This window comes from Streptopelia decaocto (assembly GCF_964273445.1).
Source record: "Streptopelia decaocto genome assembly, chromosome: 1".
NCBI lineage: Eukaryota > Metazoa > Chordata > Aves > Columbiformes > Columbidae > Streptopelia > Streptopelia decaocto.
The window spans coordinates 62,616,976-62,643,063 of record NC_138663.1 but is presented as its reverse complement, the minus strand read 5'-3'; the positions used below and the strand labels follow the sequence as shown (position 1 = coordinate 62,643,063).

At 45.9% G+C, this 26,088-nt stretch overlaps 1 protein-coding gene across 5 annotated transcripts in view; it reads left to right on the top strand.

Annotated features, from left to right (window-relative positions):
• Positions 1 to 26,088, top strand: part of HIPK2 (homeodomain interacting protein kinase 2) — a 135,155-nt gene that overhangs the window by 95,161 nt on the left and 13,906 nt on the right. For 2 of the 5 annotated variants that reach the window (XM_082044610.1, XM_082044614.1), the window contains exons 3-13: positions 4,153 to 4,276; positions 5,835 to 5,954; positions 6,689 to 6,775; positions 7,839 to 8,023; positions 10,341 to 10,400; positions 11,804 to 11,966; positions 14,527 to 14,746; positions 16,755 to 16,876; positions 21,541 to 21,683; positions 22,034 to 22,216; positions 24,870 to 25,151. In XM_082044610.1, coding sequence (XP_081900736.1) covers positions 4,153 to 4,276; positions 5,835 to 5,954; positions 6,689 to 6,775; positions 7,839 to 8,023; positions 10,341 to 10,400; positions 11,804 to 11,966; positions 14,527 to 14,746; positions 16,755 to 16,876; positions 21,541 to 21,683; positions 22,034 to 22,216; positions 24,870 to 25,151 — 1,689 coding nt within the window. The remainder of the gene's footprint in view (positions 1 to 4,152; positions 4,277 to 5,834; positions 5,955 to 6,688; positions 6,776 to 7,838; positions 8,024 to 10,340; positions 10,401 to 11,803; positions 11,967 to 14,526; positions 14,747 to 16,754; positions 16,877 to 21,540; positions 21,684 to 22,033; positions 22,217 to 24,869; positions 25,152 to 26,088) is intronic. The other 3 variants (XM_082044612.1, XM_082044613.1, XM_082044611.1) reach the window with 3 other exon arrangements.

Sequence of the window (26,088 nt, the reverse complement as noted above, 5' to 3'; positions counted from 1 at the left end):
CTGGGCTAAATCTTAGTGCTTTTAGGAATAAAAGGGTCAGTTGTGGAGTGGACTGCATGCACAATTTAGGACCAGAGTTATTTAATGTATTAATTATTTGCAAAAAGTGGTGGACCGGCAGTGAAGTGCTTAAGTGTGCAGATACCACAGACTTGCTTGGATTAGGCTGCAGAAGAGAATGAGGAACATTTAAGGGACTTATCTAGATTACAGACAACATTACGCCCGATCACTGCTGTACTGAAAGGCAAGTAAACATTGGAAAAGGAAAAACAAACTATTTTTACATAATTCTATGTCCTAAATTAACTGCAGCTCCTCTGGAGAAAGGACTGCGTGTCTCAGAGGATCTCCCAGATAAAACATCTGCTGAAATGCTTCATGTCACTCCAAAAGCAAACAAAATATTGGGCTCAGGGAAGACTGGAACGCGAAAGCATTCTGCAAATAGTGTGAAATAAGTCTAGGGAATATCCTCGTGTTTAACTGTTTCTAGGTCTGTTCAGTCTATTGCTAAGCAGTCATGTCAGGAAGAGGAGTTGTAGGGGCAGGCGGTGGCAGTGGGTTGAAACATGCATGGAATGGAACACTGGGAAGCCAGAAGCTGCTGCAAAGAAGGGAGAATAGGGAAGAGATATAAAAACAGTTTGTGCTAGAAGAAAAGTGATTCAAGCACTTCTGTCTTCACCTTTAGGCCAATCCATGTGAACATGAAGTGAGAGGTGACAAATTTAAACCTGATGAAGGAAAATCAGGCTTTAAGCAACTGAGTTAAGATGCTGTTGAAAGCAGAAGGTTGCCTGTTGAACTCCAGGTGACATGCGATTAAAGTCAAGATCTCACCTTGTCTTAAAAAAATTGCATTTGTTAAGAAAGAGAGGAGTACCACGTCTTAGGTATAGGTCTACATGCAGAAGGAATCTATGCATCCGTAACTGAGCATACAGAAGTTTCTGCCCGATAGATGTTCGGAAGGCATTTTATCAGTGGATAAGTTGTTTCATTACAGAACGTGTAGCATCTTCCACCAAGACGCTTGGCGTTGGCCACCAGCAGGGTGCCAGCAGGCCGGCAGAACACTGGTCCTGCAGCTTTGTCCTCTGCACCACAAACGGGAGTTGTCTGCTGGCTGAAAACCTGGAAGCCTGTGTGGTGTCCAACACCTGTGGTTCTTGCGGTGTCTTAATGACTGCTTGATTGAGTTAACAAGATCTTTTTGTCTTAGGGCCACTCCCTCTCCATGGAAAAAATTGCAGTCATGAGGCAAAGGCTGGGAGAAAGGTGCAGAGAACACTGGCTGTGGTGCACATAGGGAACCATAGCACTTCAGCCTGGCCCCCCTCTCACAGGGGTTCTCATTGCTGTTCCAAAATTATCATAATTTGGGGCTGAACAGGCAAAGATTGCAACTGATGTTTAGGCTTGACTGAGTAATGAGAATACCAGCTTTCAAAAAAGTAAAATAAGATAAAACTATCTCACCACCTCCCCTCTCTGTAACAGAAGGTCTGTTTTAATATAATGAATGGCGTTCTGTTTAGTTGCCTTTTATTTGTCTAAATGGTACAGACACTGGTTTTGTGCTTTTCTTCCTAACAGTGGGCATGCAAAACTTCTTTCGTGTGTGAAAAATAAATTCTCTCCTAATTGCTGCACTCCAGAAGCTGGAGCTTTAAGGAAAACCCACTGGACAGCCAAAGACTCATGAGAAAAAAGAAATTAGACATTTTAGAATCTCAAATTCTAGGTCATCCCTTCTTGCAGGGGTCTGGAGGTATTGGCAGCATAAGCATGGGGAGGAGGCGTGTGCCGCATATGACAGCAGCGCGAGTCATTTTTATGAACAGGGAGGTTTCTACACAAAATCACGTTGGGAATATCCCATGGATGGTCCACCCCTCCGCTCCCTCCACTTGAGTTAGTGGGAGGGATCTGAAGTTCAGGCGCTGCCTGGCTGAGCTCTCATTAGTGACCAGGGACATTTCGTTGACAATGTGGAAGGCAGACAGTGAGAGGCAGATGGCTTTGAATGCAGGATTTACATAGTAATGAGATTCAGGTCACCATAGCTGTCTTTTTCTTTCTGCATTTTGCCTAGGTGTGAGTAGGGATGATGGGATGGGGAGGGATGGAGGAAAATTAACCCCTTCTTCCTAAGAAGAGATTGGCGTTAGAATACAAAGTTTGTCACGACAGGCTAAAGGACAGTGGGGTATGAGAAAATCAAGAACAGATGAGTCTAGAAGGGCTAAGGGTAGCCACTTTCTAAGTTTCTGGTATGTTTTCTGTGGGAATGGTACAAAGCATCCTAGCCTTAAAATCCCAGAATTTCCTGAAATTTTTACATTCTGCATTGCTGGTTTGAGAAAAGGTAGTTTTGGGCTTTTGTCATTACCAGTCAACTCAAAATTGGGGAAGTTTGTGGGCTGAAGATGGGGCATGGATTCTTGCTACGGGGCCTTTGCTTGTTTCCTTGGAAAAAATTACCCATTTTGCTTGGTTTCTTGGCTAAAGACTTGTCTTCACATGACCATGTAATGACGTGATTAAAACATAATGTTTTCCACTGCAATTGGTAATCCTTAGTATGATCTCAGTAGTGTCAGATCTTATCCTGATGACAGATGGAAAAATGGGAACCATGGGCCCTATTTCCAGCTCTGGATGGTGGCACTTGATTTACTCAATAGCAAACTCCAGGCATTCCCAAAATATGCATCACGGCCTGAGAAATCCCAAGGCTGTTTTGAAAATGACTCAAGTTTTAAAGCAGTGTGTGTTTCTTTTATCTTTGTCTTCTGCCTTTTTATTTAATAGTCAGAGGAGTATAGGAAAGTAAGTTTTTCTTTCTGTTTTACATCACCTGACTCCAGAAGCTGAGGCTTTAGAAGTGTTGCAAGATCTGCAAGAAGTGCAGGAGAGAAACCTTGGGTGATCCCTGTGTAAAACAGGAACTATGGCACTTAACTGCACATGGCTTTTGTGTGCGGAGGTGGGTTTTGTACAAGGTGTTCAGTATTTATTAGATACTTTTGATTCTTCCACTTAGAAGTTTCTTTCAGAACACATTTAGGGTACTAAGGGGAGGATTCATCTTGTCTCACCTTGGCTACTGGAGTTTCGGGAGTGTGTGTAGCCTCGGTGAAGGAAGATTCAAACCATCCCAAGGCAACAGATCAAATCCCCCTTGCTGATGTGTGTGTCCCTCCACTGACTGCACGGTACCTGGCTAAGATTTGACACCAGTTTCTACCTGGCTGAAACGTGAAATGACCCTCACCTTAAGCTCCTGTGGAAATCTGAGCTAAGACTGATTTTGCTTATTTGGGTGTCTCCTGCATGGCCCCAGCTGGGGATCCCTCTGGAGAGCTGAAGCAAAGTTTTACCTTGTCCTCTCCTTCCTCAGCAGGGCTAATATCAAAATGCCTCAGTGAGCATCTTCTGAAACTGACAGTAAATGCATAGCAGGAGTGCTGCCACAGTTTGGCTGTTTGGGCAGGGAGGGAAGAGAAAATCTAATGAGGTGCTTTGGACAGACTGGGAAGTAAAGGCTTGTTGGGTACTTTCTCCTGAGGAAAAGTCTTAGGTCGAATAGATCTAATTATGCTATTTCTCTGTTTTATGGTTACATCCATTTATTTAAAAAGTCAGTAATCCTTTTATACCAGTCCTGTAATGATTATTTAATGTCTGGCTGTTTGTGAAGCCCACCGAGCTGCGTGAACAGAGGATGCTTCACCATAGGGAGTCCACACGCTTCCTCTACAGGGTGGCAAACTGGTCTGGAGAACCTTGAGTGGGGACCTTAATTGGGTGGCCTTCAACCCACAACATTTGGTTCATGCTTCATTTCCCAACCTGACGAATTAAAACAATGGTAGTTCTCTCCTTTGCAAACTGCTGAGAAATGAAGGGCTGTCTCTTGGTGAAACGCTGCAAGAGGACTCTTCTGTAAGGATAAATATTCACTGACGCTCATGCTTGGTTAGCAGACACTTCGTTGGTAGTTGGTGGTGCCCTCGGCTCCACGGGAGCGGTGACACTTGTTGGCAGCAGGCAGCTTCATGAGCATCATGATCTGCGTGGGGCTCCCCACGCCAGCCACACAGATCTGCTCCCATTGCTGATGTTTTCTAACCTCTTCCTTTGCAGAGCCCCTGAAATCATCCTCGGTTTACCGTTTTGTGAAGCAATCGATATGTGGTCGTTGGGATGCGTCATTGCAGAGCTGTTCTTGGGCTGGCCATTGTACCCAGGAGCTTCGGAGTATGACCAGGTAGGTACAGATATTGCTGTGGATGCTGGTAAAAGCACAGGTGTTTTTTGCTTCTCTTGGCGGAATGAACAGACGTCAACTTTTTCTGTTTCACTAACAGGGGATATGTGTTTCTTATCCTCCCGAGTCAACTTTTTATTATCCACCTGGGGAATTTGTTCTAGGTAACCTGTGTGCTGTTTGGTACACTGGCTTTTAAGACCTGACCACGTAAGGAGAGTCTCAATCAAGAGTCAACACTGCTGTTGACTAGAGAGCTCTGTGTGTGTCTCTCCTCACTGAGCAGAGCAAGGACCCTTTCTCTGATGTAACAGCGAGTGCTGAATAAAGGTTTATTTGTCGGAAGAAACTGTACAAACTCTGTGGTGTTTCATAACCCCTTTTATGGGGGTGCATATTAAAAGCAATGCCAAGGAGAACGTTCACAGTGGTGTAGGTTTCCAGCTAATATAAGCTGTCGTGCTTTTCTCCCTATAGGCTTTTGTGCTCCTTTTGTAGACCTAAAACTGATAGTGTAGTGTCTGCTAGAACAACGGCTGCAGAACACTTGCCATTCCCATACTCTTCTTCAGTATGATCTTAGCCGTCTGCAAATGCAGCCTGAAAAGGTCTTTTTTCTTTTAGAGAATTAAAAAAAAAAAAAAAAAGGCAGGGTAATAAATAGGTTTTTAATATATTAAAATGTTTCTTTGACTCTTCTTTTGCAACTAGTATATTTTCAGTCAGAGCTTTAAAGGTGAAATTTGGCAAGGGAAATAACCTGCAGTGAAAAGCAGGGCCATTAGTGACTCCAAAGGAAATCAGATGTAGCTGAAAAACTTACAAGCATTTGAAAATCACATACCAAGCATGAAGAGTAGTTTTTTTTTTTCTCCTCCCTGCCGCACTCCTTTGAATAAATAAATTAAAGTCTGAGATCCTGGAAGCACAGCATCTTTTAGCTGTGTGAGTGCCAGCGAGGTCATACTTATGGAAGTAACCCAAATAACAAATAAGTCATGTAGGCAATAGAGATGAAGTACTTTACCTACTATGAGGGTGTCAGTTCATTTGAGTGTGTATTTCATCTAAGTTCAAAGATAGTCACTTCATAGTCCTCTGTTTTGAACTTCAAACTGCTCTTTAGGAAAGCCTGTGCACTCAGCTGGGGGAAAAAATAGCAAAAGTTAGAGCACGAAAATCAAATTGTTGAAATTACCTCCTGGAGAGGAAAGCGCGCAAAGCAGTAAAACACCCCATTGAAATCTCTGTATGGGTCTTCCTCTTTGACCTTCAAAACCTAGGGACTTTCCTCCCTTTATCCGTAGGCTTTGTAGGAACGTACCGTAGGGGTGTGGGTTTCCAGTGATGTACGTGATAAATGGAGGGATGCCATATGGGAATTCTCTTTCCTCTCATTCCTTGCACTGGGGTTTTTTTTTGGTGAAGTCTAACCACGTGCTACATTTTCACTTTCTTTCTTTGTTGTGTTCTTTTAAATGCCTCCTGCCCTCCTTCACAGAAGACCTCCAGAGATCTTTCATGGGATGAACAGTGACCTCTCATCCTTCTCTTACAGATTCGCTATATTTCACAGACGCAGGGCTTACCAGCAGAGTATTTGCTAAGTGCAGGGACAAAGACCACGAGGTTTTTCAACAGGGATACAGACTCACCGTATCCTTTGTGGAGACTGAAGGTAGGAAGGTGTTCCCTTGTTTCTTTTGCCTTGCAGTTGTCGGTTGGAAGCGAGGAGACATTCAGGTCACCTAAGAGCCTAGGTCTCTGCTTTTTGCAGTGCAGCACAGACATTGGGGTGGGTATAGCCCGAAGTAAAACTGCCGTCCCCGAAGTCTGCAGCACTTAGCCCTCCTGCTCGGCACCGCTTTGTGGGAAATTTAAATCTGGGTTTGACCTGGAAATCTCCCTCTAAGTAGTCTATGAATTGATGTGTACTTTAAATGAAACATGCCCTGGGGAGACTTCGCTCTAATATCTAATGCATTGTGGAAAAAAAATAAAAAAAAAGAAAAAAAGAAAAAAAAATGATTCTGACACTCAAAACCGCTAGTAGTGTAAGTGAACCATGTGTCTCTGGTACAAGTGTGTTTGGTACCCAAGGGGAGAGACCAGTGGGCTTCTGACTGTGAGGATGGGATGCTGGGCCTCTCACTGAGGTAGGCATAGGAGACCTCTGGGACTCCCACTGTAGTTGGAAGGATCCTCTGAAGTGAAAAATAAGAGACATATCACCTTATGACACAAAAGTTGTCATATAACCATAGGGGAGATAGCGTAAATGTTATCTGCTCAGGCGAGGGAGACGTGGTGGTCTCTGATGAGGGCAGGATAAGGCACAAGCTGGAAGTGGCACATAACCCACAGCTGGTTGCAGGGCAGTTCTGGTCAATGCCTGTCTCCTGTTTTGAGCAGACACCAGATGATCATGAGGCAGAGACGGGGATTAAGTCGAAGGAAGCAAGAAAGTATATTTTCAACTGTTTGGATGATATGGCACAGGTAAGAGCACTGGTGAGTAACCAGCAAGACTGCTTCATGTGCTTTTGGGCAACACTAACAGAGGGGAACGACATGATTTCTCTCTGTATCCTATTCTTGTGATAGCTCCTGAGAAATACCAGGATTATGCCTACCTAATCAGCTCCTTATGTGCTGCTGTGTAGGGAAAACTGCACACAGGGGCACGTGGGCTCAATGCGCTGTAGTAAAACAGCCTTGGAAAATGGCTAAGTCACATCTCTGAGTGTTTTCCCTTGTCTCTCCTGTGAGCAACCCCTGGCAAGTCACTTGCTTCTCTGCGCTTTAGTGGTGACATTTGTAAAGTGGTGACATTGGAAATAATCACCATGCCTGCAGAAGAGCGTGGTCACTGTAAAACATGGCTGTCTAGCGGAACAGGGTGTACTAATTCAGTGTCAGTTCCATGTGGTTGTGAAAGTTAATTACAGACTAACCATTCCTGTGACTGGACTTTGTGCTGGCAAGCAAACTGTCACACAAAACTGGTACAACACCAGTACAAAACTGGAGTTTGTGCTAGCGAAGTCCAGACATTGTAGCATTCACAAGCAAACATGCAGAAATAGAGGATTGTATAAATGAATGAAATAAAAAAAAGGGTTTTTTTTCTCTGGTACCTGATACATGAATGGGATGTTTCCCATAAACCTACTGACAATTTTTATTTGTTCTATGTATCTTTTTTGCTCACACGACACATAGTTAAGTATCAGAGAGCACTGTCCTTTCTATGATAAATACGCTGATTATCGGAGCTTGCCTGCTACCACATGGAAGCTGTTCATCTTCAGTGGAGGGTGACTAAGTGTTTCATTAGCCACTGACCCAAGCGAGCTGAACACTTAACAGTCTGTCTGGAGAGCTGACGTGCACAAGCCAGATGACGAGCCACTGCGGAGTCTGCCGTGTGACTTCAGCAACTACCCCTTTAGACAGGGAGGCTCCCAGGGCATGTGCTCCAACAAGGAGTAAACACAGTTTGCTGAAGACCTGACCATCTGCTCTTTCCCTTCAGCGCTCACCCTTGTCCCTTTTCCTTCAGGTGAACATGACAACAGATTTGGAAGGAAGTGATATGTTGGTGGAAAAGGCGGACCGGCGGGAGTTTATAGATCTGTTAAAGAAGATGTTGACGATAGATGCAGATAAGAGAATAACACCCATCGAAACTCTGAACCACCCTTTTGTCACCATGACGCACTTGCTCGATTTCCCTCATAGCACACAGTACGTGGCTTTCTTTTCCCTTGGGGTTTGAATTGAGGGATGAAGAGGGGAGCTAGTTGTGGTGGAGAGCAAATGTGTCTAAGGGGCATTATTAAGATGTTTAAGCTCTAAGTTTTAATCTTTTTCTGGTTAAAAAAGAGGATTGCCAACTCTAAGGTTGCAAGAATTATGTTGTAGGTGCTTGGCATTTAAAACACTGCAGAGTGTGCTACATTCATTATGTAAATATTCAATAATTACATATGTTTGCATTGAAATGCAGAAGAAATTATGCAATTAGTGCTGAAAGTATCAGTATATCTCAAAGTAATACAGTCCTGATTGTTACTGCAGCAATCAGCCTTATCTGCAGTGGGGAGCCAGTCCTTCCTCCCAGAACATTCCCATCTTGCAGGGGTCCATTTGGGGATGCTTGCTTTTTAAGGGAAGAGCTTTTTCTGCAGCAGGCTGGTTTAGAGGCACAGGCAACGGAACAAGGAGTTTTAGGCTTTGTTGTTGCCTGCCTATGTAACTTCAAACACCACACTCTGACCTCAGTTGACACAGTTGTGTGAGGATGTGTCATGCCTTCCAGCCCGACTCCTCATTCTCTGGGGGCTGCGTCATGGAGCGCAGCAGCCCAAAATGCAAGAAATCCGCACCCAGCACTTGCTCATGTGCCCCTAGCAGGTCACATAGGGCCGGGTTCTCAGGTGCAAGTCAAGGCCGACACGTAGTGGGAGTTCTCCAGAGCCCTCAGGCCCACCTACCTTTGAGCATCCTGCTCTACAACACTTTGCAGTTCAAGGGGCTTTTGCAGGCCATCCCTTCCCCATGTCAGGAGAACAGTTACTGGCACAACACTGTGCTTCATTGGGTGCTATGTGCACAGCTGTTGAAAGCCTCGGAGGAGTTTGGGTACAAAAATATAGGAGATGCTTAAAAAGCCATAGGATATGTTTGTGTGGGTACTGCAGACCAGCAGGTTACTCTGTGTCCCCTCTCCCGCCCGTATGTGTACTCTTACCTGCGGTATTTCAAGTTCATTTAAGGTAGTTTCCCTCTGTGAAGGAGGTGTATCTGCCTTTTCATTACATTTGTCACAAGATAAGAGCAGCTGCTTAGCAGAAGGTAGTGGGTGCACGATCTGCATAGACCCAGACTTACCCTTCATAGACATCTTTGAGCATTGTTATCTGTAAGTAGATATTAAGTGATAAATGTAATGAAAACAGGATGGGAGATTGTTGTGCTAAATAAAAAGAAAGTAAGTTTCATATAAATACATTCATAAATTTAAAAATAACAGTGTTTTCCAACAGTGTTAGCATCATATAGGGTAGTCTTTTTATTTGCAAAAGTCCTTCTTACTGTGCAACAACTGATTGTAAGATAGGAGAGATGTGTGGCATAATGCATCGTCGTCAGAAATCTTTCCGTAACAGTCCATAATCACATCTTCATTTTTGAAGAGCTTGGTGGTGGGCTGCTCAGGCAAAACCCCAGAAAGGTTGAAAATACCATTGGGGCCAATAGCAGTGAGAATTTTACCCAAATAAAAGATTCAGCATCAGGTCTCCAAATAGTAAATGATATGCCAGCCAGGTGCGTAACCCCACGCAGCCCCTCTGCTTTGGAAGCAGTGATGGGTAAAGAGAGCAATAAGCTGTAACCAGCGTGGCAAGCTGATGGAAATTTTGTCTGTGATTGCCTGTGGTTTGGAGAGTAGAAACTTCAAAGCCTCAGGAGGTGCAGGGAGTTGTAATCTCTCTTGAAAGTAAATCAGGCAGCAGAGAAAGTGAAAATGTATGGAAGATGCAGCTTCTGGAAAGAGTCTCTGCCGTGGTGTGCTTCAGAGATGCTGCAAGCTTGAGCAGCCTGAGAGGGACCCTTCTGCTTACTTCCAAGCAAAAAGCAAAGCCAGTTAGCTCCCTATTTCACGTGTATTTAACTGCCTGGCTCTTAAGTTCTTGAGTACTTTTCAGTCTTCCTGTCTGTTTTGTTCTGTCCCTGCCTTCTTGTTTTTCCCCCTTTTTTTAAGACAGAGAACACCGTATTATATTAGTAGAGATTATACCTTGTTATATCAAAACATTTGATAACACAAACCATTTAACCATGTACAGAATATACACTCTTTCCAGTGCTTTCTGTTTTTTGGAGGGAGAATTATATTCATACTTGACTAGAAAAATGCAATCCAATAGTCTTCCATATTTATTTGATAAGTGTTTGATATTTCTGAATGTTCTGCGACTTACAGGTATTTCATAGTTCTTTAAATGAATGCACATAATGCGCAGCTATGCACAGTGTCCTGAGCCTGTCTTGTCTGCAGGTATTTATGGCACAGATCCAGTTATCAAGATATTACCTGTAAGAGAAGAAAGATGACCATGTGAGTAAGAGACAAGACAGAGATGAACAGATCTAGGTCCTCCTCCTGACCAACCCTAGGGATCATATGAGCTTGTTCCTTTCCGAGGGACAATTTGTTTCTTAAAAATTATGTGAGGATGTGTTTACCTCCCCTACCTCTAGTAGCTTAGATCGTTACAAAAACAAATTATGCATACAGCTGATTTTTTTACAGCTGCAGCTGATTTTCCCTGCTTAGATTTTCTATTTTTCTGGGTTGGGATAATGGAAATAAAATCAATGCCTTTATACTTTTTGGGGTTGTGTTTCAGACTCTGAGGTCACATTTGTAAAAACTATTATGGAAGAATTGTGGAAAACCTATATTGGTTTTTAGATCTTGGAAAAAATAGATTTTATTAAAAATACAGCTTTGCACAAGATCGCTATGTCGTTACCTTTTAAACCTCTGTATGCTTTGGTATCCCAGTTATAAAAAAGAAATAATACCAACAGTTTCATGTACCAGGCACATGGAGTGCTCTAGCAATGCAGAGAGTATTTTGTCTCCTTTACCGGGGATACGAAATATGATACTTCTCAAAATGTCCATTGCTGTATCAATAACATTTAAACAAAAGTCTGTGTAGAGGTAGAAGCTGTAATTTTTCCCCCCAGAGATCTGATTCTGATTCTGAGTCTGAGATAACCTTAAAACCCGATTCCCTCAGGACATTGATGAATCTGATTTGGCATCATCTTTTGCCATGTGAATCGTCCCATTGACTGCAAGAGGACAGCTCATGTGCTTTTAGATAAGCATCTGCGGAAGCGTTTAGCCAGACAGGGCAATGTTTTAACTGCTTGGCTGGACTCTGCTCTCAGTGAACTACTTTTTTAAAAGGAACAAGTAAGATTTTTCAGGGGTCTCAGTGACCAAGAACAGTAAAATTCTTTCTTGCAAAAGACTTGTAAAACTGCCTTTGGGCTTACATCGAGGCAGAAAGAATGAGTTGTCTTTTTCCCTTAGCCTCAATCATCACAAAAAAAAAAACAGTCTGTATCTTTCTTTCTTGCTCTCAATCTCTTTCACTCTTTTAAAATAGCCACTTTGTATTTCTTGCCCTGACACCGAAAGAGCAACCGATTTGCTGGCTTTTCTGTGACTTAGATTGCAGTGTTCGGACCCATGGGGGCACCCAGGAGTCCCAGAGCTGCCGCTCCCCTCTTGACACCCATTTGACCCTCTTCAGCACAAGGCAAATCTGACTCTCACCAGTTAAGAGAGACCTGCATAAAATAGCAAAGGGCTTTACAAGCCTAGAAGGTGCCAAGCCTGCAGTTGAGACCTAATGCAGGGCCACTGTGATGAGCTGTTACCTGTGTTGGTTGATTGGTTGGTTGATTTTCTGTCTCTTCCCTGTCCCTGCTTTCCTTACACAGTGTCAAGTCCTGCTTCCAGAACATGGAGATTTGCAAGCGGCGGGTGAATATGTATGACACGGTGAACCAGAGCAAGACACCATTCATCACCCACGTGGCCCCGAGCACATCAACCAACTTGACCATGACTTTTAACAACCAGCTGAACACAGTCCACAACCAGGTAAGGACATCGAACAGAAGCAGCCAGTGCTTGAAAGGTTTAAGTCCGTAGGGTCTAGAAGGTGAAAAGCAAAGTAGCATCCCATTTAACATGCCTGCAAAAAGATGGTTCTTTTTTACTCTCTTTCGTCTGTTCTTCCTCATTCTCTTTTCTTCAGGCAAGCAGTAATCTTGTGACATTTTGTGCAACGGTGAAATGTTGCCCTCAGTTGTTTATGTTGTTGTTTGGGGTGATAAATCCTGCTTACTTGGGAAGTTGTTATGGGGAAAAGCTCATTAGTCCCTTAATGCAGCAAGCAGGACTGCACTCCCTGGGTCAGGCAGAAGTATTTGTGATCTTACAGCACTTCTTTAAATGGAAGGAAAAAGAATTTAAATCCTTCTATAATAGACACAGCACTGTAACTGATCAACAGGAAGGAAGAGTTTAGTGGTAATGTTTATTCTTACCTCTCACCGATTTTAATGCAGGTGCCACAGTTGATGTGGGGACCCTGTGCACGTACCCTGACTCTGAACACGTTGTACTCCGCATTGGTGGGCTCTGGCTTTGTAGTGATGCTTTGGACTCTTCAATTAGTTTTATGTGCCCCAGTGTTGGGCTGACAAAATTTATGTGACTAGCAGGCTAAGTTGTTTACTGCGAAACTGTATTATAACAGTGAAAGGAAACTTTCCAGGGACAGCACCCTAGGAGGCTGAAGCTGAAGAAATAGCTACTGTCTTTTAAGCCTGTTGAGAGTAGGCTGCACAAGATTCACTCTAGACATTGCAGGTGGCATTGCAGAAATGGTGCTTGGAAAGCAAGGGAGATAGAGGAGTCTGTGTAGATGTACGGGCTGTTCCTGTGTCACTCAGAAAAGCAGACTTCATGACTCAGTTCTCAATATATGTGATCGCAGAAGGTCTTTTGGAACAATTCGTTAAGCAGGTGCAGGCAGAGCTAGGTCATGGCTTCGCGTGATAGGGTATTAGTTGCAAACACTGGTTCCCTTTCTTGGCTGTTTCCGAGATGCTGACTAAAGAAATGTGGGCTACATGCTCCCCTAGGCTGCAGCTGCAGGTCAGGGACACCATTTGTACCACAACTGCTAGTAGGAAATGCAGACTTGCTTTCGTTTCTTCACAGCTCACTAGATGTTAAGATCGGTTGTTGGCTGGGGAGATCCGTGGTGATCACTGAATTCTCGTAAGGGGTGTGTGTTGTGAGCAGAACCGGTGTCTCCAGTGTTCCTAGAAGAAGTGGTAGAAACATTTCCTGGAAGGGTGTTTTAATTTGAACAAGCTCTAAACCTTTTGCTGTTCTCTTCAAAATACCACTCGTCTTGGCTCTCTGATGCTCCCTGTCTCTGCAAAATGTCTGGGGATTGTCTCCTTCCGGTTACAGCTCCTGAGATCAGGAGTGTGGGAGCTGTCGTGGTTGCTGCTCGGTGTGTGGCACAAGGGAACAAATTGCACTTCCCTGCCTCTGCACAGAGAGGAGGGAGAAAGGTTTCGCCATCGCGTCCCTCAGGGCCGTGGTTGCAGCTGTGTTGGTGCAGCTCAGGTGCCCTTCCTGGGCCCAGTAGCAACTGGGGCAGCACAAAATGCTGAGCCTGCTGCCTCCTGCAGCCTTGATCAAAGCCTTGTCCCTGGTTCATGCATTCACCATGAGAAAGTGTTGTCTCACCTGTCTCCAGCAGTGGTTCTGGTGCTTTTGGATGGAGGGGAAGCGTGGATCTGGCAGAGTCTATCTGCCTAGACATCAATGCTAAGGGCGTATTTTTATAGAGCAGTGGCAGAGCTGTTTAGGGATTGTTTGCAATTGTTACGGACTCAGTCCAAATAAAAAACAAATCACCCTTAGATTTCTAGATGTTTTGCGGAACACTGCGCTGGTTTGTGTGGGTTTGCAACATCCCATGCTGGAGTTTCTGCTCTGACAGTCAAGCCAAGAGAAGTTTGGACTTTGAAAATGTTATTATTACCTACTGTTATGCCTTCTGATTCTTTCAAATTCAAAACCTAATCCAAAGGGCATGTGCTGTCTTAAATACAAAGTAAAGGAAAGGCTGGAATGAGTCTCCCCTCTCAGGATGAAGCTTCAGAGGGCATGGAGGTCCTGAGTTTCTTTTACTTAAGAAATATGAGCTGCTTCTAGAGTATGTGCATGGTGACAGAACAGTGTGATTTGGGGGTAGTAGCATTTTCTGAACCCATATTCTGCCTGCTGCAAGTCGAAGCCAGTAGGGCGATAAATGGGGCTACAGTTCTGCTGTGGAGAAAGCACTGTGTCTCCAAGCAGAACGCGGCAGCACCGCATGGCTGGAGGTCCCATGGTGTGGTACAGCTGCAGTTACTCAAGCAGACCGTGTTCCTTTCCCCATCACTGCCCTTGCCGCTGTGCTTCTCAGCGTCCTGTTCTACCCCTTGTTTGGTTTCAGTTTGCTGTTTTGTTTTTTTTTACTTTATCTTACACTATTTTACTTTTTTATTTTCTTTTTGGATTTTGCTTCCTCCAACGTACCCATCTCCCTCATTTTTTTGTTGTTGTTTTTGTTTAATTCCCGTCATGCCTTTAGACCACCAACCTGGCTCCCACCTCCTCCAGTGCCACTATTTCCTTAGCCAACCCCGAGGTCTCCATACTAAATTACCAATCTGCACTCTACCAGCCTTCAGCGGCGTCCATGGCTGCGGTGGCCCAGAGGAGCATGCCCCTGCAGACAGGAACAGCGCAGATCTGTGCCCGGCCCGACCCCTTCCAGCAAGCTCTCATCGTCTGCCCACCAGGCTTCCAAGGTAAGCACCAGCCTCACCAAGTCTTGGTCAGTCACTGTTCACTCCCTGCTGCTGTTTCATCCAGCTCTTGGTGGAATCACAGAATCACAGAATGTCAGGGATTGGAAGGGACCTCAAAAGATCATCTTGTCCAATCCCCCTGCCTGAGCATGAACACCTAGATGAGGTTACACAGGAAGGTGTCCAGGCAGGTTCTGAATGTCTCCAGAGAAGGAGACTCCACAACCCCCCTGGGCAGCCTGTTCCAGTGTTGTTACCCTCACTGAGAGGAAGTTTCTTCTCATATTTAAGTGGAACCTCCTGTGTTCCATTTTGTATCTATTGCCCCTTGTCCTATCATTGGTTGTCACCGAGAAGAGCCTGGCTCCATCCTCGTGACACTCACCCTTTACATATTCATAAACATTAATGAGGTCACCCCTCAGTCTCCTCCAAGCTAAAGAGACCGAGCTCCCTCAGCCTTTCCTCATAAGGGAGATGCTCCACGTAAGAGCAGTGAGGTTGTTGCAGATGAAAATCACAGGATCATAGAATAATTTTGGTTGGAAAAGACCTTTAAGATCATCAAGTCAAACTAATAACCTAACACTGCTGATATTTGTGTCAGCGGAGGACCTTGCAGGCACCTCTAGCATCATGGGCTGGAAGTCGCTGGTCTGAAACAATGGGGCAAGCATTGAGAAGGGGTTAGGGGAGAATATGTGAAATTTTTCGGCCTATACCCTGAACAAAGTTTAAGGCTCTTCTGCCTCACTTCAATAATCTTAAAAACGTAGCCCCACAACAATGATAAATCAGTACATAAATAACTTGTTCATCACTTCTCAGTGATTCAGTTGTCAAAAGAGGGACTCAGGAGGTTAATGCAGCAGGGAGTGTGGTGCTGGTGGAGATGAGTTTTGCCTCCACGACAGATGCTCATGGCCATTTATTGGTACAGTTCCTTCAGCTGCAAACAGCTCTGCCTGTGTATACCAGTGGCAGGCACAATTGTCAGACAACTCGGGCGATGGTCAGATTTAGCCACTTGTCCTTGTCTTGACTTTGCATGCTGTAGCAATTTGGAACAACTAGCTAGGTGTCTGTAGGAAGTGATCTAAACAGACCTTGGTTCAGCTGGTGCAACTTCTACTCTTAATTTGTGCAAGCCTGTCTGTACAGCAGTCTCTAGGCACTTGTTAAATGTTTTCAGGATTATCAAAGCTCTTTTGAACCAAGGGAGTTTAGCTAGACCTCTTCTGCATAGTTAAAATGCATCTCGAGGGTTTCACTTCAGAAATGTATTGCTAGAATACGTAAGCTAACATCTTCTGCTTGCTGTTTTGAAAAAGCTCTAGAGCAGAGGAGGTAGCACAGGCTGTGCCAGGCACTAAGGTGGTGGAGAGGGAAGTTTCCTCCACATCAGTTAGGCTAATTGCATGGCTGAGTCAGCAACGGCTGGAGTTTGGGGTGTACTGGATTACACAGTCAGATGAGAATTTTTTAAATGTGAGTCCTGAGAAGCTGTGCAAGAGAAAATCACCTTTTTCTGTCATAGCTGAGTGAGTGCACAGTTCTGGATTCCCATCCCTCTGTCCCACTTGGGTCACAAGAGAGACTTGTCACATAGCAATGTTTTTTGGCTGGCAAGGATCATTTTCTGTTATCAAACCAGAGAACATGGGGGAGGATGAGCCATTCCCTCCCCTCTCTTCCTTTTCTCCCTGTACATATTGTGTTACATATTATGTTAAAATGTCTCCCATGGATTCATGATACCCCAAAAATATGAACTCAGTTAACCATTTACCATCTTTGAAAATGTCTTCTCTGCACTCTTATGCATGTATCATATTTATGAATATTGGATGGACACCTTTGAGCTGAGGTAAAATATGTGGGGCCCTGAAAGCCTGATCAGATTTAAGTGGACATCAGTGAGTGCCGTTAAGGTCCTCTGAAAACCAGACCCCTGTTCCTAGCAATGATGTTGGTGGGTAATGCTGTACCTTCTGTGCTGGTGGAACAGGGTTACAAGCCTCCCCTTCGAAGCATGCTGGGTATTCAGTTCGGATGGAGAACGCCGTTCCCATTGTCACTCAGGCTCCTGGGGCCCAGCCTCTTCAGATCCAGCCAGGACTCCTCGCACAGGTAAGGAGCCCGGAAGACACTGAGCTCAACATGTATGTTTTTGGTGTTGTTTAGCTCTTGGAGGCTGAGGAGAGGAGCTTTCTCCAAGGACCTTCTGTGGTGCAGTCTGGAGACTTGGGCAGCCCATATAAGGGTCTCCAGCTTTCTCTGAAATGTCCAAACTTTCCCCAGTTCATTGTTCAACTCAAAGGCTATGTCAGAGTTGCAAAAGCCTCTGGTAAAACCTTATTTCCTTCTACTTCTCCCCTGGAAACACTGGGAAGCCTCAGGGGAAGCTGTGTCAGGCCTCTGCTGAGGAGGCACTGGTAATAAACCTTCCTTCATCCTCCTGAATGTGTGCTCTCAGTGGTAGCTGGTGGCCAGGAGTTGTGCTGGGGAATTGCATGCGGCCAATAAATACCTTTCATGCTTTAACTTTGCACACTTCTGTTTTATGAGCTGCCCCTCTGCTTTTAAGTTATGAGAGAGATCTAGGGGGTCAGGGGCAAGGTCCCCACAGCCGGAGAGCTCTGCTTGTCAGCAGCACTTGTTGGCACAACTGTACGGAACGCTGTCATGGGAAAAGCATGGTTTCTGACAGAAGAGAAAAGAAATGGGGATGGGTACTATCTATCATTTGCACATCCTCAAGGGGAACCCCAGCTCCTCAAAAAGGAGGAGCAGTTTATTCCTTCTTGTGCTGGCTCCAGTTAATCTGCCCCTATTGGTTTTCAGCTGCTGCCATGGTACCTCTGTTTTTCTGGCAGGAAAAAAAAAAAGTGCCTAGTATACTTAGTATTAAATTATACAGCCTGGAAAATATGAACTATGAGTCAAAAATGCATGCCACTGACTCGGGATTGGTTGATCTGCCATGCTTTCATTAATGCCAGCACAGTCTTATGCAGTCAGGTACCAGCAGACTTGAGGGTTTATGCCTGTGCATTGCCTTGCCAGGGTAAGACTCAGTGCAATTGCCTTCCTTTACCAGCTACCAGTCAAGCTTATCTGGTGAAGATGGGTTGAAACAAAACTTGCAGCCTGTGTGATTTCCATTAGCTAAGGTGCCCTGCCCCTTCCCAGTAGCCAAGTCTTAGCTAGAGGGCTTTATAAAACACTGAACCTATTTCTTGCAGCCTGTTGTAACAATCTCCCTGGGCCAGTTCTCTTGTTTGGTAGGAAAGGAGAGCCTAACAGGCAGGGGGAACAAAAACAATGGCAAAGCAAGATGCAGTCTGTGCAAGCAGGGTTGCAGGCGCCTATTGCTTGTGCAAGAAGCCAGCCAAGGTGGTGGGGGAAGGAGGTGACAGAGCTTTGCCCAGCCCCGCCGTTCTGCCAGGCCTCCTGAGGTGTGCTGTTACATGGGGCTTAGAGGGGTGAGGGTTGGGTCTAAAGCATCCTGAAAGATCTTTGGACCTCTAATCCCTTCTTTCTTCTTGAGGTGGCCTTGTTGGGGTCACTGTGCAGTCTGTGGGAGGGAAGGAGTGTTCAAAAGAACCTTTGCTACCCACTTCTGTGCTGCCCCTGCTACACAGAATCATAGAATCATTTTGGTTGGAAGAGACCCTCAAGATCACAGAGTCCAACCATAACCTAACTCTAGCACTAAACCATGTCCCTGAGAACCTTGTCTACACACCCTTTAAACATCTTCAGGGATGGTGACTCAACCACTTCCCTGGGCAGCCTGTTCCAATGCCTTGCAACCCTATATGTGAAGAAGTTTTTCCTCATATCCAATCTGAACCTCCCCTGACACAACTTGAGGCCACATCCTCCTGTCCTGTCACCTGCTACTTGAGAGGAGAGACCAACACCCTCCATGCTACAACCTCCTTTCAGGTAGTTGTAGGCAGTGATAAAGTCTCCCCTCAGCCTCCTTTTCTCCAGGCTAAACAGCCCCGGTTCTCTCAGCTGCTCCTCATCAGACTTGTGCTCCAGAGCCCTCACCCTCGTCTGAACTCTCTATAGTACCCCTGTCTCTCTAGTACCTCTCTAGTACCTCATGAACTCCCATTTCATGGGCTGCCCCTCTCATACTTTCTATGCATGTTTTATTCACTGTCACTTCCACAAGGGAATTGAAGCTGTTTCTGAAAAACACTCCTCACTTGCATAGATTTTTAATTCTTGATTTAATAAAAGAGAGGCAATCTGCCTACTGATATATCTGTCTGTCTCACACGATGAGAAATGCTAGCTGCCTCTCTGATGGCAAGGCGCTCTGATTGATGCCGGTGGCATCTGGTGTCCGCAGGCCTTGCTCAGTGCAGGCCGAGCAGCTGGTCTGATAAACAAATCTGTACCCAATTCCAGTTTCCTGAATGGAAAAACACAGCTTCTTTGTCATGCATTGTAGTCGCATCTGATCTCCAAGCGGCTGCCTGTCTCTCTTTCAGCAGAGAGCTATTCCTCTCATGCGCAGCTGCTTATCTAATGCTCTTCAGACCGGATGGTGCGATTGCTCCAACTACCAGAGGGACTGTCCCCAGCCGAGAGCACAGCGCCTCCAGAGACCACTTCTGTCTTTTCCACCCACCTTGTTTGTCCTCCTGATGAGGCAAGATGCCTCTCCTTGTGCTCCCAGCACTGTGTAGCACTTTTGTTTGTGTGTCAGGATTTCTCCCCTGCCCAGCGCGCAGCACAGGTCACTGTGCTCACCTGCTTAGGGTGGCTGTGGCTGGTAAAGCCGTACTGCGTCCCGGCACAGCCAGTGCCCAGCTCTCCCTGTGCATGTTGTATGAGACCACATACTGTAGGCACAGAGGCCAGTGAGACTGATCCTGTCTTTACTAGCAGCTCTCTGCAGCTTCAGATCTCAAAAGAGACAAAGCTGTACAGTTTTCTGGCAGGCTTCCATGACATGACCCACAACTGTCCCCTGTCCTTGAATAACGCCCTTAATTCTTGATTTTCTCTCCTTTTAACTCCTTCCCAGCAACAATTCTTCCCACGTAGGTCCTGCCACCGGCTTTCAGAACAGACACGCTTATTCCATTAGTTGTTCTGCCTGTGTGTAAGCACAGAGCACTGTGCTGGTGGATAGCCTAGACAAGTCTTATCGACAGATGAAATGATTCAGTGGTCCTTACCTAACAAGTGAGGAATTTGTGCCTGGACCCTGACACTGCATCTAAATTTATGCCCTGCACTTGGGAAAGGAGCTTAGATTTGTTCAGTTCTCTTCCTGAAAAGGAAGGCAGCAGTTTTCTCTGCAAGTAAATCCAGGTAGTCCCCTGGGACTGACTGCAACAGTAGTTTAGTCTCCTCTTTCAAATCAAAGTAGAGACAAAAAGGAACAGAAGAAAAGAGCGGGAAAAAAAACTAAAAAGTTCCTTTTCTTTCTTCCTGATCTTTTTGCATCTTTGTGTCTTCCTCCTACCTGCTCCAAGCAGCACTAGTCTGTGGTCGTGGCTCAATAGATGAAGAGTTTTCAGGAGCCCTGTTACTGTCCATCCTTTGCAGATGTTGCTGAGAGGCCTCACTGTAGCAGCCTTTTCATCTTACTCAGCAAGGCGGAAAATTAGAAGACAAACTTTGGAGCAGAACTGGGAAAAGAGGATTTGGGGTGGGCTGTTTGTTTTACTGGGGGATAGGAGGGGATTATGGGGATAGTTAACAGAATTCTTGTGAGGATGGAGACGGAGACAAAGGCATACTTGGAAGAAGCCTCCCCTCTTTAAAATTTAGCCTCCTTAGAACTGTGAGGTGACACAACATGGGTCAAATACAGTGGTGCCGTTTAGGACTAAGGAGAACCATAGCTGGTACCCCTGCATTCCCCAGCCCTGGCAGGAAGAAGCTGCTGGAGCTGCCTTCAGGCAGCACGTAGCAAAGAAAGTTTCTCAAGTCAAAAAAACCCACAATCTTCTGACTCGTGTGTGGAGTCACTGGAGCAGGACGACCTGAGTCGTGCCTGTGGCAGCACAGCTGGAGGGATGGTTGCATAGCAGAACGATGGCTCAACTCACAGGGCAGAGATTTCCACCCCTGCAAGGGGCGCACCCACTCAGAAAAAAACAGAGAGGAACACGGAGAGGAGAGGCACACGGTGTGGAGCCATGCGCGGCACCACTCTGGTTTGGCTGGGAGGCTGCTGGTGAGCTGGAAGCGGGTGACTGGGCTCCTTGGCCCATGCAGCAGGATGTTGCTTCTGAGGAGCGCTCAGTAACCAATACTCACTCCCTATTGATATCCCCAAATTCCTCTTTGTTTTTTTCTTCCTTGCAAAAGTCTTGTAGCTCCCTGTTCTCTTTCCCAGTCCTTGAAAAGTTCATTCTCTTGAAATCCTTTAGGTCCTGTTGGGTTAGGAAGGAAAATTGACTGGGCAGCGGGGTAGAAACAGTGATGGCACCGTAGTGCCTGGTTGATCTGAAAAGTCAAAATGAAAAGTTGCTAATGTGTTTGATGTTTGGATTGAAACACCGACTAGTTCAGTCCCTTCCATTCACAGTTTAACCTGAAACACAGCTGAGGCTTTGGACAGCAGGGGTTTTTTTGTCCCTCCTTTGTGCTCTCTCTATTGATAACTTTTACTGCTTTTACCATGGTTTCCTAACAGTATTTGTCATCTATGACTGAAAAGTGGTAAGAGCTAGGTAGTATGGCCTTGATCATGATCATGATACACCACGCTCAGTGTATGACAGATCTTATAAAGAGATTGTCTCCCTTCTGTCCCACAGCAAGCGTGGCCCAGTGGCACCCAGCAGATCCTGCTCCCTCCTGCCTGGCAGCAGCTGACGGGGGTGGCCACCCACACTTCTGTCCAACACGCGACCGTCATCCCGGAGTCCATGGCGGGCACCCAACCGCTGGCAGACTGGAGGTAAACTGGAGGTGCTTGGAGGCTCCCCAAAGTACCCACTGGTGCTGGAGGAGGCGTGAGAAGAGCTGGGGTGGGAGGGATGGGGATGGGGTCCTGCCGGGCTGTAGAGCTGTGAGGAGAAGGGCAGAGGCTGCAGCCTGACACTCCCATCTGAGAGCTACAGGCAGCTTCACTGTCTCCTGTCCCTTCAGTCAATTCCCTGAGGAAAATGCTCCTTCCTTAGGGGACTGGGAGCCTGACAGGCCCTGGAGGAGGGTGCCTTGGCGAAGGCAGCGGGAGCTTGAGAAAGAGCCTGCTGAAGAGCCGCCCGTTCCGTTTTAACACGTGTGCCTGTCTCCCCCACTTTGCAGGAACACCCATGCTCACGGCAGCCATTACAACCCCATCATGCAGCAGCCCGCGCTGCTGGCGAGCCACGTCACTCTCCCCGCCGCCCAGCCTGTCAACGTGGGTGTCGCTCACGTCATGCGCCAGCCGCCCGCCACCACTGCCGCCTCCGCCAGGAAGAGCAAGCAGCACCAGTCGGCACCCCGGTGAGTGGGCACGGCTCCCAAAACTGGCACCGGTCATGGCCTCGGTCAGGCAAGAGTCATACTGGGGTTGTTCTGAATCATAGAATAGTTTGGGTTGGAAGGGACCTTCAAAGCGTGTCTAGTCCAACCCCCCTGCAGCTTTGCAATGCGAACATGCTGGTGAGGGTGGTCTTTACTGACATCTGTGGGGCAAAGTGAGGTTTCTTCCACAGCCCATGAGGGATTAGGTCATGCTTTGTGTGACTGGAGACTGCACCCAGGGCGGGAGAGTGGGAGCTAAGTCGGAGTCATGTGCATTTTATACCCATTTGCTGTGGGGATTACTGGCTGGAGGGGTTGCAAGATGGAAGGCTCGGACCCCATTCATGAAAGCTACTAAGATTACCCAAGGCCTTCTAGTCATCGTAATTAAAAAGTAACTATATTCTCAGGTCAGTGTGGTGCCATACCCAGTTGCCAGACCTTTTTCTTCCCATCTCAAAGCACTCCAGAGGTGCAGTGTCTGCATTTCCACAGGGTGGTGCACTTCCAGGGACTCTTCAGGAACACATGCCTGAGGTGTGCACATGAGATCTGCCCTTTCAAAAGCAATGAGATGAGGACATATCTTCTGAGTTTTAATTCCATGCAGAGTGGAGGACTGGAGTGGCTTTAAGCCACCTTCAGGCTCTTCAGCTCCTAATGTAGGTGGTTTGCTCCTATCTTCAACAATACACACCAGCAACAGATACCCGCACTGGCCTTGTTATAATCATGGCAGCTTAAAACCAGGCACTTTATAAGCACATCTCATACATGGGCAATCCTTAGATATCTACATCTGTCAACTTTAAACAGGACCATTTCACTCTGCAGGGAGGAGACAGGGTTTTGGTTCATCCCGTGTGATGTGGTGCAACTCAAATGGCAGGGTGATGGCAGTGTCTGTCACAGCCCTGTAGTGTTGCCTAGAGGACAGGGCTGTTTCAGACATATGTGCAGCTGTTCCGGGAAAAGTCCTCTGGGCTGTGAAACTAGCACATTTCTTAAAAAAAAAATAACAAAACCAAAAACAGTGTAGGGGAGAGAACCAAAATGGGTCACCACTCATGCAGTGCCAAAAACAGAGGAGTTTGTGGCTTTCCTGGGTGATTGCACCAAGGCCAGAGGAGCTCTGAGTTCACAACCGACTCGACCCTAGTTAAGAGGCCACTATTTACATCTTTCCTATTTATCTGTTCTCTAATGTTGCTTTTACTTTGGGTGGGCTCCAGCTGTCTTAGTCCATTCATCATGTAGAGCAGAGGCAGCCATGTCCCCACCAAGTCAGCTCAAGAGAGCCCCTCTTGCACCCAGTATGCCTATCTGTGCGAGGCCTGCTGTCTCCAGGGGCTGGGTGACAGTGTCCAGAAGAAACTGGACACTTTGAGAGCAACAGGTTCCTACATCTTCATTAATCGTGATGCTTTTGTAGCCAAATGAGGAACGTGCCCCTTTGGAGAGGAGGGTACTCCACACTGCTCATTGGTATTCAAAAAGCAGTGCGAGTGCTACTGGGCAAGCCATTTGTTATGCAAAAGAGCCTGGGTAAGTTGGTATAGTGTGATATGTCCAGAATGATTTCCTTTTGATGGATGCCACCTATTCCTTTTGTTAGCTTTTGGGCCAAGCTGAACATGCAGCCCAGGCCCCTCTGCAGAACAAAAGCAGAACTTTGTTTTCTTCAATTTTGAATCTGCAAATGTTTTACAATAGGCAAAAGAAATGCAAGGAAAAAAAAGCAAATGTGGGAAATGAGTGAAATGGGCTCTAGTCAGTGTGCTTTGGTAAATATTCCCATCTGCAGACCTGTACTGCACTGTTTGGTGGACAGGTTCTGTGTTCAGATCCATGATCCAAGTGAGCCCTTTCCAGCTGTCAGGGAGGGAAGCTGGAGTAGGAAGGCTGGGGAAAAAACAGGGCTTGAGAATTATTTTCCACTGCATAATAAGAAGATTGTTCTTTTCTTTCTGATTTATAGATGCTGTGTCTGCTGCTTCACATTGTAATTAAATGAAACTGATTATATGTCCTCCCATCTGTGTGCTCTCATCCATGGGACTCCACTGTCGTAGAGGATGAAGCATTGGGCAGGAAATGTTCGTTGAAAAGATTCTTAAGCAGAAAAATAAATTTCCAACTAAGAAAAGCAATTTTCCTGATAAATGATTGTTGTTTTCCACAACAAATTATAATTTTACTTTTAGCTTTTTCTGGCCAAAAAATATCTGGTCATGATGCATCCGTGCAGGATACAGGAGGAAGGGATTATCATTTGGGTTGTTCTTCCTTCTGCAACAGCCATACGGTGCCTGCCTGTGTTTTGTATGTCCGGGCTGTGTGATTAGCCTCCAGCTCCCAGCACAAGCTCCTGGGAGGCAGCATTTCTCATTTGGAAATTTCTAGGGAAAACAAAATTGGTATTTTAATAAAAGAAACTGCTTTTCAGCTAATTATATGAATAAGTCATGTGAGGCATTCTGTCCTTTGAAGAGGTGACTATGCTAATTTTGCACTTTCCCTAGACTCCATAAATCAGTGCCACTGAATCAGAGACTGGGAATCAGATGCCATGGCGACGGGCCACTTAGGCAAACTTAAGTTTTAACCAACTAACAACCTTTCCCGTTTCCAGAAATGCATCCACCTATGAAGTTTCATCCTCTCAATCCATCAGCTCACCTCAGCGGTCGAAACGGGTGAAGGAGAACACGCCTCCCCGCTGCGCCATGGTGCACAACAGCCCGGCCTGCAGCACCTCCGTCACCTGTAGCTGGGGCGACGTGGCCACCAGCACCACGCGGGAGCGGCAGCGGCAGACAATAATCATTCCCGACACCCCGAGCCCCGCAGTGAGTGTCATCACGATCAGCAGCGACACAGATGAAGAGGAGGAGCAGAAGCATGCACCCACCAGGTGAGCAGTGGCTCTCTGCACTTCTCTGTGTGCAGGAGAGAGAGGGACAGAGGAAGAGAAGTGATGGAGCATCCCAGGAGTTGCTGTAGGGTCCCAGGAGCTACAATTGGGTCTCAGCACCCAGGTTGTCTTTTTTCTTTGAGAGGAAATATGATGGGGAGGGTTAGATACTAGCTGAGGACTCCGCAGACTTAGGTGATGTTCCCTACCATGCTGTACGTTTGCTGTGTAACCTTGGAGAAGTGTAGTAGTCTCTCATCTGTAAAAGGAAATAATAGTTTTTGCGGAACTGTTGAAAGGATGCTTTAGAGATTCTATGGTGATGAGCTTTTTAAAGTCAGCCTTTTAAAACAAAGAAAAAAGAAGGGCTTAGAAGGAAGGTAGCTTAAAATTGCCTTTTCTCTGTCTAAGCGATCTGTAAAGAGCATTAAATGACACTTTTCATGTGCGTTACTTTCCATAAAAAGATCCTGAAAAACAGCTAGTGGTTGTGTCATAAACACTCAGTAACGGTACATACCTTGCAAGAAGTTTGCTCTGTTCTGACTGTGTTGCCAACACATCCCTGAACTATCGTCTTAACTGGCAGAAACTGATTGCTTTTTGACTGACTATGCAGAGAGGCATAGATGAGGCGATAAAGACCGTGGTGACTGAGTTTGCTCCTCAGAAGTAACTCACACAAGTGAACAGCGTGGCCCAGGACTGCTGCCACTGCTGATCATCTACTGTGGATGAGAGAGGACTTAATTTTCCAGGACTGTCTTTTCAGCACCTTTATCACATGCAAACACCCTAGGTCTCGCATCTGATGCCAGTCACAAGACATCACTCTGCTTTATACTTTGTAGAGAAGTAGCCTTGCAAGCAGCTGAATAATTATACCATCTTTATGTTGGTAACTGAGCTAGGAAGTTTTTAACTTAATCCTTCCAGT